This window comes from Mustela lutreola, chromosome 1, assembly GCF_030435805.1.
Source record: "Mustela lutreola isolate mMusLut2 chromosome 1, mMusLut2.pri, whole genome shotgun sequence".
Lineage (NCBI taxonomy): Eukaryota > Metazoa > Chordata > Mammalia > Carnivora > Mustelidae > Mustela > Mustela lutreola.
Genome location: NC_081290.1, coordinates 289,209,424 through 289,219,260, shown reverse-complemented (window position 1 = coordinate 289,219,260; position 9,837 = coordinate 289,209,424). Strand labels below are relative to the sequence as shown.

Here is a 9,837-nt window from a genome sequence, read left to right as displayed (position 1 = left end):
CCTCGGCCAGGGCAGGCGTGGGACAAAGGCCAGCCTGGTGTCTACTATCAGGGCCTCACTTTCCCCTTAAATCTGAAGTTGGTGACAGAGAGGAGCCCCGAGATCTTCAGGAGCACTGGTCGGCATGGTTAGGGTCTCTGGGCATGGAGCCCCGTCCCAGGACCCCCACAGGCCATGCAGCCCAGGTACCCTGCCCTACACACATGGCTGACCACCCCCTAGCTGAGCAGAAGCCCCAGGGACCTGGGGTGAACACCCCTGGTCAGCGCCCAAGGCTATCTGATGGCTGAGGATTTGGCCAGGTTCTGGGGAGGGGCTCGATGTACGGGATCAGCGTGGGGTCGTGCTGACCACCTCCCTACTGAGTGAGTGAGACAGTGAGACACGACCAGGGCAGCTCGGACAGCTGCGTGCAGGGGCCTTGCCCCCCAGATGGGCCGCTGGCCCCAGGCGGTCACCTCTCTCCCTCTGATTCTCAGACGCTGCGGAGGGGCGGGGGAGACTGAGGGCAAGGGTCCTGTGAATCTGGGGCCCAGAGCCGCAAATCCTTCCTCCTGCAGGCGTCTTTCCTGCCTCAGCCCCTCCCCAAGAGCAAACACACGTGGCCACCTTGGGGGGAAGGACGGAGCCCTGCGTGGCCCAGGAGCCGGGCGCCGGGCCAAGGCTTCTTGCTATATAAGCCCCAGGGTCCCCAAGGAGCAAGCACTGGGGCCCACTCCCTCCCGGCCACCAGCCCGCCGCCGTGCCAGCCCCCAGGATGGGTGCCCTGAACGGGTGCCTGGTGCTGGCCTGGGTCCTGGCGGCCCTGCTTTTGGTACAGGAGACAGGTGAGGATGGGGACCCGGCTCTTTCTCTGCAGCAGGGGAGCCCCGCAGGCCACTTGCCGGGGATCCTCCTCCTGAGAATGGGCAGGCAAGAGCCTGCCCCGTGTGTCCCCACTGGGGCCCCGAGGCTCTCAGCCTCCAGCCAGGAGAAGCTGGGGCCCCCAGGGAGAACCGCCGAAAGGGTGTTGGGGTGGGGGTGGGAGAGAGGTCAAGGCTGGGTGTCTCTCTGGTCCTTGGAGCTCCACACGGCGGCTCCAAAATTCCTGCTCTGATTAGGGTTGGAACAGCCAACAGGGGAGCCCCATCGAGCCCCCCCGGCTCCCAGGGGCTCCCCGGCCCCTCCGTGGCACTTAGCATCTAGGGGAAGCACCACTGGCCCTAATACTTACTGTCAACATGAAAGACACAGCCTCAGGGGCTGCCTGGGTGACACCCAGCAGGGCTGGCCTGGAGCCCTGGCCACTGCAGGCCACCCCACCCAGTGTCAGCCCTGAGCTCTACTCCCGTGAGGCCTCCCCACGGTGCATCCCCCGGGCTCGGGGGGTCCAGGCAGATGGACACTGGCCCACAGCCCTCTCCGTCGGTCGTTCCGTGGCGTGGAGCAGGGCTGGGGGGTGGGGGAGTTCCCCAGAGTGACTCCCAATGGGGTGCCGGGCCCCCAGCCCACCGGGCTGTTCAGGTGCCCATCCGCTGGTTCGCAAGGCCCCCACGCGGCCGGGCCCTCCCAGGCTCTGGGCTGTGCTGGCCTCGAAGCATGTGCCTGAAGAGTGGCTTCTCCAGCGAGCCACCTCACCCCTGCCCACTCCTCTCTGGGGGGTGAACCCTGCTGGGGTGAGCTAAGGCCGTCCGAGAGGAGAGCCCTACGTCGGGGTGCGCACGGGCCGCGGTGCGGTGCACCGTCGGTAGTGGGCGGTCCCCTGGCCCCCGGCGGTGCCGACCCGGACTCGCTGGGTGAGTGACTCTGCCCGAGGAGGGCCCCGAGTTGAGTCAATTCTCGTGGAGACGGGGCCTGGATGGGGACGAAACCGGGCCTGGATGGGGAGGCGACGGGCAAGCCAAGCACCCCCGTGACTCTCTCTGGCTTTTGACAGTGGGGTGCGGCCGTGGCTGGCCCTGGCCAGGCTCACGTGGGAGGAGCTGCTGGTCTGGGGTCCAGCGTGGAAAGGGGTAACGTCTGTGCCTGTAGGAAACACAGTCTGCTGGGGCCCTTGAAAGCCAAGTCCGATACCGGGCCAGGCCCTGTGGTTTCTGTCCAAGGTCCCTGCTGGGAGAGTCGAACAGGAAGCAGAGGCCGTCCCCATGGCCTCCCTGTGCCCCTCGCCAAGCAGGTCGCACTGGGGATGTGGGGACATCGGGGTCCGCCCCCACTCCCCAGGAAGTTCCGTCTTGGGCTGAGTGTGGAGACTCCTGGCAGACCAGAGGGAGGATGTCAGGCCGTGTGAAGGGGGTGTGCAGCCTGAGCTCAGCAGAGGCGCCTGGACGGCTCGCCGCTGTCTGCCACGGCAGCAAGGGGGCCTGGGGGCCTGGCCGCCGGGGCAGTCAGGCTGGTGGAGGAGGCCCCTCCTCCTGGAGGTGCCTGGGCTGGTCTGGAGGTGGTGGGCACACAGGCCCCTGGGGACAGCCACCCTGGCACCAGGGCCCCTGGGCCTCCTGCTGCCATAATGGACTGTTCTAACTCGAATCTGGCTCTGGTCTTGGGTTTCTGCTAAGTCACGCCTAGAAGCCTCCCCAGCTGCGTGTGTCCTTCTCCCCAACAAAGCTGGTCTTTGTCCTTCTCCAAGGGACGCACAGGATGGGGCCGAACCCTCTTCTGGGGTGGCCGGGGTCAGTGGCACCAACGCCTTTTCCTGATTCCGCTCTCTCGCCTGGAGGCAGCAGCGCCAACGGCCGTGTCTGGGCAGGACGAGGCACCACCCGCGCGTGTGGACGGGGAGGCTGGGGGTCAGCACAAGGCTCCCGGCGGAGGCCTCCCCCCCCCGCGGAGCCCCGCTTTCCACACTGTCGCATGTCCATGGGGCCTGCCCAGGAAGGATGGGGCAAGTCCAGCAGCTCAGGGACCCCCATCCCCTTTCCCCGCAGAGACCCAGAGCAGCGTGGAGCCCAGCCAGCCAAGCAGAGAGGCCGCAGAGCACAGCCGGAGGGTGGACGTCGGTATGCGGCCCAGGCTCGGAGGGCGGCGGGTGGCCCTCGGCAGGCAGAAGGGGCTGGGCTCCAAGTGGCCTGGCAACCTGGACGGGGGAGGGACAGACCCCTTTGCACATCGGCTGCATGTCACAGAGACCCTTCTGGATCCTGCCTGCCCACAAGGAGGGACGGCAGGGGTCATGGCCCCGGAAAGCTAAGGCACAGAGCAGAGAGCCCGAAACGCTCACACACGCCCACGCCCATGCGTGCTCACACCTTGCACATGCACACTCACATGCACACTTGGGGCAGTAGTGTGTCTTGGGCAGGTGGGGAGGGCCCGGGCGGGGCAGCCCCAGTCCTGGGGCTCGATGGGCTGCGTCGGGGCGGCCAGCGAGGAGGGTGCGGGTCTCCGGCCCGGCCGCGTCTCTCGTGTGACCTGGCCTCCCTCTCCAGCCTGGAGCATGACCGTCATTCCGCCTGTCTCTGTCTTGCCCACCATGAGCTGTGAGTGGACGCTGCACACGGCTGGTGGGGGGCGGGGGTACTCACAGATCTGCGGGGGAGCCGCGCGGGCAGCTGAATGGCCACGGTCCTAGCCGGGAGCCCTCCCTGTGGCCAGCTCTTCTGGGCGCTGACCCCAGGTGCGGGGTCCATGGGGGAAGGGCGCTCAGGGCGGCGAGGCGGGCGAGCGGCCGCCCTCCTGGCTCCCCTCCTCTCTAGACCCGGGGACGGCCACCGCAGGTGGCTGGCAGGGCTGGTGGTGTCTGCTGGGGCCCCACATGCTCTCCCCGCAGCCCGGAACCCCGCGCACAACGGGCGTGTCTGCAGCACCTGGGGCGACTTCCACTACAAGACCTTTGACGGCGACATCTTCCGCTTCCCCGGCCGGTGCAACTACGTCCTGTCCGCGCACTGCGGTGCCGCGTACGAGGACTTCAACGTGCAGCTGCGCCGCGGCCTGGCCGGCTCCAGGCCCACCATCACCCACGTCGTCCTCAAGACCCAGGGGCTGGTGCTGGAGGCCTCCAACGGCTCCGTCCTCATCAACGGGCGGCGGTGAGCCTGGGGCGGGCTGCGGCGGAGCCGGGACTCTGGGGGTGGCTCGGGATGTGCGGGGAGGGCCCCGGACCCTGCTGGACCCCCGCTGCGGGACGACCAGAACTTTTCACCCCAGAGAGGAGCTGCCCTACAGCCGTGCAGGCCTGCTGGTGGAGCAGAGCAGCGTCTACGTCAAGGTCACTGTCCGGCTGCTGCTGACCTTCCTGTGGAACAGAGAGGACAGTGCCCTGGTAAGGACGCCCTGTCCCCCACGCCCTTCCTGGCCAGGTCGGGGCGAGCCTCCCAGCCCTGGGGGCAGGGGAAGCAGGAGGTGAGGGCTCGGCCGGGCCGGCTGAGGCTGGACCTGCCCTCCTCTGCCCCTAGCTGGAGCTGGACCCCAAGTACGCCAACCAGACATGTGGTCTGTGCGGGGACTTCAACGGGCTCCCGGCTGTCAACGAGTTCTACTCCCTTAGTGAGTGTCCCCTGGGCTCAGGGTGGGGTCAGGGAATGGCAGGAAGCCAAGCCTGTGGGTCCCTCGGGGGACTGGATGGTCCCGAGGAGGCCTGGAGGGGGCAGCCTGGGTGGCCTCACTGAGACACTGGGCAGTACTCAAGCCAGTGGTGCCCCAGAGAGAAGTTCCCAGCACCCCGGGCACGGGCAGGGGGTCCCCAGGCAGCCACTGCCCGCATGGCCCCCAGGGGCCCTCAGCACGCCCCACGCTGAGCACCTCTTGTCCACAGACGCTAGGCTGACCCCGCTGCAGTTCGGGAACCTACAGAAGCTGGACGGGCCCACAGAGCAGTGCCAGGACCCCCCGTCTTCCCCGGCCAGCAACTGCACAGACGTGGTGAGCCTATGGCCTCTGCTTCCCCAAGGGCAGGGGGCCGCCAGGGGCACAGGCTCAGGCTTCCCAGGCTGGGGCCTGGGGTGTCCAGGTGAGAGAGGGTCTCCTAGCCCCCAGGCGGCCGAGGACACAGCCTCCAGTCTGGAGACACCGACTCACCTCCATTGACGCACACGCTCTGAGTGTGTGGGCAGTGCACGTGTGTGTGTCCTTCTGCGTGTGCAAATATGTGTCGGCACACATACAGTCCTGCCTGGTGGGGCGGAGCGGGGAGGCCCCACTTTTCGGGTCTATCTATGAGATTTAAGTCAGGATGTGGAGGCTCAGTCCACCCCCGGCTGCTGGGGAAGGAGGAAGGGTGCCCTGGTGGGCTTTGGCTCTGCTGGGGCTGCCTGAGGGCCTCCGCCTTCTCTGACTGGCCTCCTGGGTGCTCCCACCATGAGCAGGTGCATCCTGGAGCCCTGGCGGGGGCTGGGTCCACAGTCCTGGCTCAGTCCCCAGAGCCAAGCAGAGCTCTGCACCCGGTGGGGGCCAGTCCACGTGGCGGGGGGAGGCTGGGCGGGGCGGACAGATGCTCGGGAGCATGGAAGGACAGACGGTAGACGGACAGACGGACAGACGGATGAAGGGAAAAAGGAACTTCAGGGGAGGAAGGGGGTCCCCTGGCCTGGAAATGTCTGCAGGGCCCGAGGGTGGACAGTGCCGAACGTCTGTGCTCCCCAGGAGGGCGTCTGCCGCCGCACCCTGCTCGGCCCGGCCTTTGCGGAGTGCAACAAGCTGGTGGACCCGACTGCGTATGTGGCCGCCTGTACCCAGGACCTGTGCCGGTGCCCCTCCTGCCCATGTGCCACCTTCGCAGAGTACTCTCGCCAGTGCGCCCATGCGGGGGGGCAGCCCCAGGACTGGAGGGGCCCCGACCTCTGCCGTGAGTGGCTCCCAACAGGAGTGTGTGGGCCAGCCCCCACACTCACAGGGGGTCCCTGGGGATGGGGGCAGCACCCCTGGGCAGAACATCCGGCCTCTGGCTGGGGACCCGGGATGGGGGGGTTGGTCAGGAGGGTGGGCAGGAGAGCAGAAGGAGATACGCCTGGGGGACCCAGGCTGGGTGCCACGAGCCGAGCTCACCAGAAGCCAGGCAGGCCAGAGGGGGCTATCCGGGAGGCCCTGTGGTCTGGGCTCCCCTGCCTGCCGCCTCACCCAGAGGAGAGCCGCTGTCCAGGCCAGGCGGGGCCCGGCCTCCCAAGATGAGGGGTTCCCCAGGCCTGGGTGTAGCACACGAGCGGCTGAAAGTGGAGGGGCCTGTTCGCCCCGTGCGTGGGCAGCTTCCTGGGGCCTGACCGCTGCCTCCCCCTGCAGCCCAGACCTGCCCCCCCAGCATGCGGCACCAGGAGTGCGGCTCGCCCTGCGCCGACACCTGCTCCAACCCCCAGCGCTCCCAGCTCTGCGAGGACCACTGTGTGGACGGCTGCTTCTGCCCCCCAGGCAGGTTCTCCTGGCCCCACCCCCCGGCTGCCCCGGTCACGAGGTTCCAGCACCTGACCCGGCCACTCACGATGCCCCCTGTCTCCAGGCACGGTGCTGGATGATGCCACCCACCAGGGCTGTCTGCCCCTGCAGCAGTGCCCCTGCACACACGGGGGCCGCACGTACGCCCCGGGAGCCTCCTTCACCAGCAGCTGCCGTGCCTGGTAGGCCTCCCGTCTGCCCGGGCCGGGGTGGGGGCGCATGGGATGGGCTCTGTCCCCTCTGCTCACGCCCCCCTGCCCTCTTCCCAGCACCTGCTCCGGGGGGCTGTGGCAGTGCCAGGACCTTCCGTGCCCCGGCACCTGCTCCGTCCAGGGTGGGTCCCACATCTCCACCTACGACCAGAGGCTCTACGACGTGCACGGGGACTGCAGCTACGTCCTGTCCAAGGTGCGGCTCCGGTGGGGTTGGCAGACCTGTCCAGGGACTCTCGGGCCCCCTCCGCCCCCACACAGGGTCCCATGACGGCCGTCAGAAGGGTGAGGCCCCTCAGATCTCCTCCTGGGGTCTCATCCCCAAGGGAAGCCCCGGGGCTCACACTTACTGGGCCAGGGGCTCCCAGGCCCTGAGACGAACTGCCTGGAGGTGGCCGCCGGGGCCACAGGCCACCGTGGGCCACCACCCGTCTGCACCCACACGGGGAGTGCTGGGAACAGGCCCCACACGAGTGCGTGCAGCAGTGCCCTGGTGGCTTTGCCCCGCAGACGTGTGCAGGGAGCAGCTTCAGCGTGCTGGCCGAGCTGCGCAGGTGCGGCCTGACGGACAACGAGAACTGCCTCAAATCGGTGGCGCTCAGCGTGAACGGCGGGGACACGGTGAGGCTCCCGCAGGGACCCAGGGGAGCTGGCAGGACGCGTGGGCCCGGAGGACACTGACTCTCTGCTTGCACGCCCCGTCCCCCTCCTGAGTCCCACGTAGCCGAGTCCCACGGAGCCGGAGGTTCGAGGCCAGAGCTCCCCGCCCGGCTCGGCCTCTGCCGGGCTGGCCCCCCGGGGTGTTCCCTGGACCCTCGAGCAGGCGGGCTCCTCCCCGCAGTGACCCGGCCACTTCCTCCCTGCAGGTCATCCAGATCCAGGCCAATGGCGGGGTGTTCGTGAACTCCATCTACACCCAGCTGCCCGTGTCTGCAGGTACATGGCCCGGGACGGCTGGCCAGGCTGCAGCCGGGCGGCCCGCTCGCAGAGTTTGCACACAGCCAGCCGGGTCCCTTGCTGTTCTTTACGGCCCGAGGCCGTTGCTCAATATCCCGGCCGCACGCGGGATGCGGTAGGACCCTTGGGGGCCCGGGGCGGAGCACACGCGGCGCCCGGCCTCCCGGGGACCAGGACCGGTCCCTGCCAATACTGCCCACTCCCAGGGCCTGCCGTACACCCGTCTCCTCCCAGCCTGTCCCCGGAGGACCTGCCCCGCCCCGGGGCTGTCTCCACTGGCAAGGGCCTCGGCCTGACTCAGGGCGCTGTCCCCACCCCCGCAGCCAACATCACGGTCTTCCGGCCCACGTCCTTCTTCATCCTGGTGCACACGGGCCTCGGGCTGCAGCTGCGGGTCCAGATGGTCCCGATCATGCAGGTGTTTCTCCAGCTGGACCCGTCCTACCACGGGCGGACGTGCGGTGAGGCCGGCCGCGGCGCGGAGGCACCGGGCCCTGGGCTCAGCAGCAGGCGGGAGGGGCTAGAGCCTGGCAGGAAGTCAGGGCTGGGAGGGAGCTGCTCCTGGGGCAGTGACCTGGGGTGGGCTGGGGAGCGAGCCGGGCCGTCCTTTCGGGGGCAGGCTCTGCCCGTGGGCTGACCCCCTGGCGCGTCTGCCGATGGTGCTGGAACCAGGTCTGGGGCCGGGGCCCTCTGGCTGGTCTCCTTGCGAGGGTTTCTGGAGGGAACGCAGGCCCAGCGCAATGGCCCAGCTGGATGTCTCACTGATGCCCCCTCCCTGGGCCTCGGCCCCCAGGCCTGTGCGGGAACTTCAACCAGAACCAGGCCGACGACTTCCGGACCCTCAGCGGCGTGGTGGAGGGCACGGCTGCCGCCTTTGCCAACACCTGGAAGACCCAGGCCTCCTGCCCCAACGTCAAGAACAGCTTCGAGGACCCCTGCTCCCTCAGCGTGGAGAATGGTACTCCCACCGTCCTACCTGGGCTGGGTCTGGGAGCTGGAGCTTCCATCTCCCCTGGCCCTGGGGTGGGTGGGGCTGGGGGACTCCACATCTGGGTGTGTGTGCATGTGGGCAGTAGGGCCTGGGGCCCATAGGCACTGCGGGTCGGCCCCACACGTCACAGCTCTCCCAGGGGCTGGTGCAGGAGAGGCAGCTGCGGGGTGGGAGGCGCGGGGGAGGAGCCACGGGGATGCCACCAGCCGGCTCGCCTTCCCGCCCAGAGAACTACGCCCAGCACTGGTGTTCCCTGCTCACCGACCCGGCAGGAGCCTTCTCCCGCTGCCACTCTGTCCTCAACCCCGCGCCCTTCCACTCGGTGAGAACCCGGCCCCACCTGCAGTCTCCTCCCCTCCAGCATGTGCGCGGGTCGCCTGTCCTCCCTGGGTCCCGCGAGCTTGTCCGCTCTGCCACCGTGGGTTCTAGAGAAAGTGCTCTGTCCCAGTCCTGGAGGACAGAGACGGAAAGCAAGGGGTGGGCCGGGCCACGCTCCCTCCTCAGGCTGTAGACCTTCCTCCTGAGGCTCCTTGGGGCTCCAGGTAACACCCAGGCTTGGGGCCACATCACCCCAACCTTTGCCTCCGTGCCCCTCCCCCGTGTCAGCGTCCAAATTCAGAGCCCCTCCTGATGACCGCATCTTAATTGAATCTGCAAAGACCCTGTTTCCAGTAGGGTCATTTTCTTAGGCCCCGGAGGTTAGAACTTCTGCATGCCTTTTGGGGGGACCCCACGCAACCCACACAGCTGGCTCAAGGGCCACTTTCCCCGAAGCTCAAAGCCCACAGTGCCCATGAACGCACCCTCGGGAGTGCATGTCTACGGGTGGAGGGCTGGGCCCACCTCTGCCCACACTGGGGCTGGCATAGGTCCCCTCTTCTTCACCCCACGTGTGCGCCCCACAAGCGGTGACGTCTGCGGAATGCAGCCGGACTCCCCGGTCCCGTGGAGGCCCCTCCTGACCCTGACCTTCGCTTGGCCTCATGCCTTCTTTCTGCCCCTCCCCAACCTGGCCTGCGCGCTCCCTTAGGGGTCTCTCCTGGGGTCCCCTCCACGAAACCCCCGCCACTTCCATCCAGCGGTGCTGAGGGCCCTGCGTGTGGCGGAGCGCCCGGCCCCGGGTGGGGGTCCCAGGAAGGACGCACAGGGAGAGGGAGAGGAGGGTCCCTGACGGTTCCCGCGGCCCCGTCCCCAGAACTGCATGTTCGACACGTGTAACTGCGAGAAGAGCGAAGACTGCCTGTGCGCCGCCCTGTCCTCCTACGTGCACGCCTGCGCGGCCCAGGGGGTGCTGCTCCGCGGCTGGAGGGACGGCGTGTGCGGTGAGTGCCCCCA

At 68.4% G+C, this 9,837-nt stretch overlaps 1 protein-coding gene across 3 annotated transcripts in view; it reads left to right on the top strand.

Annotated features, from left to right (window-relative positions):
* Positions 1-704: 704 nt before the first annotated feature.
* MUC5B (mucin 5B, oligomeric mucus/gel-forming) overlaps positions 705-9,837 on the top strand; it is a 28,976-nt gene continuing 19,843 nt past the window's right edge. For all 3 annotated transcript variants that reach the window (XM_059151739.1, XM_059151729.1, XM_059151719.1), the window contains exons 1-17: positions 705-827; positions 2,904-2,975; positions 3,405-3,455; positions 3,746-4,007; positions 4,126-4,240; positions 4,374-4,464; positions 4,733-4,839; positions 5,560-5,761; positions 6,193-6,318; positions 6,407-6,524; positions 6,612-6,750; positions 7,065-7,175; positions 7,421-7,490; positions 7,835-7,972; positions 8,305-8,469; positions 8,730-8,824; positions 9,698-9,824. In XM_059151739.1, the coding sequence (XP_059007722.1) occupies positions 758-827; positions 2,904-2,975; positions 3,405-3,455; positions 3,746-4,007; positions 4,126-4,240; positions 4,374-4,464; positions 4,733-4,839; positions 5,560-5,761; positions 6,193-6,318; positions 6,407-6,524; positions 6,612-6,750; positions 7,065-7,175; positions 7,421-7,490; positions 7,835-7,972; positions 8,305-8,469; positions 8,730-8,824; positions 9,698-9,824 (2,059 nt within the window). In that variant the 5' untranslated portion in view covers positions 705-757. The remainder of the gene's footprint in view (positions 828-2,903; positions 2,976-3,404; positions 3,456-3,745; positions 4,008-4,125; positions 4,241-4,373; positions 4,465-4,732; positions 4,840-5,559; positions 5,762-6,192; positions 6,319-6,406; positions 6,525-6,611; positions 6,751-7,064; positions 7,176-7,420; positions 7,491-7,834; positions 7,973-8,304; positions 8,470-8,729; positions 8,825-9,697; positions 9,825-9,837) is intronic.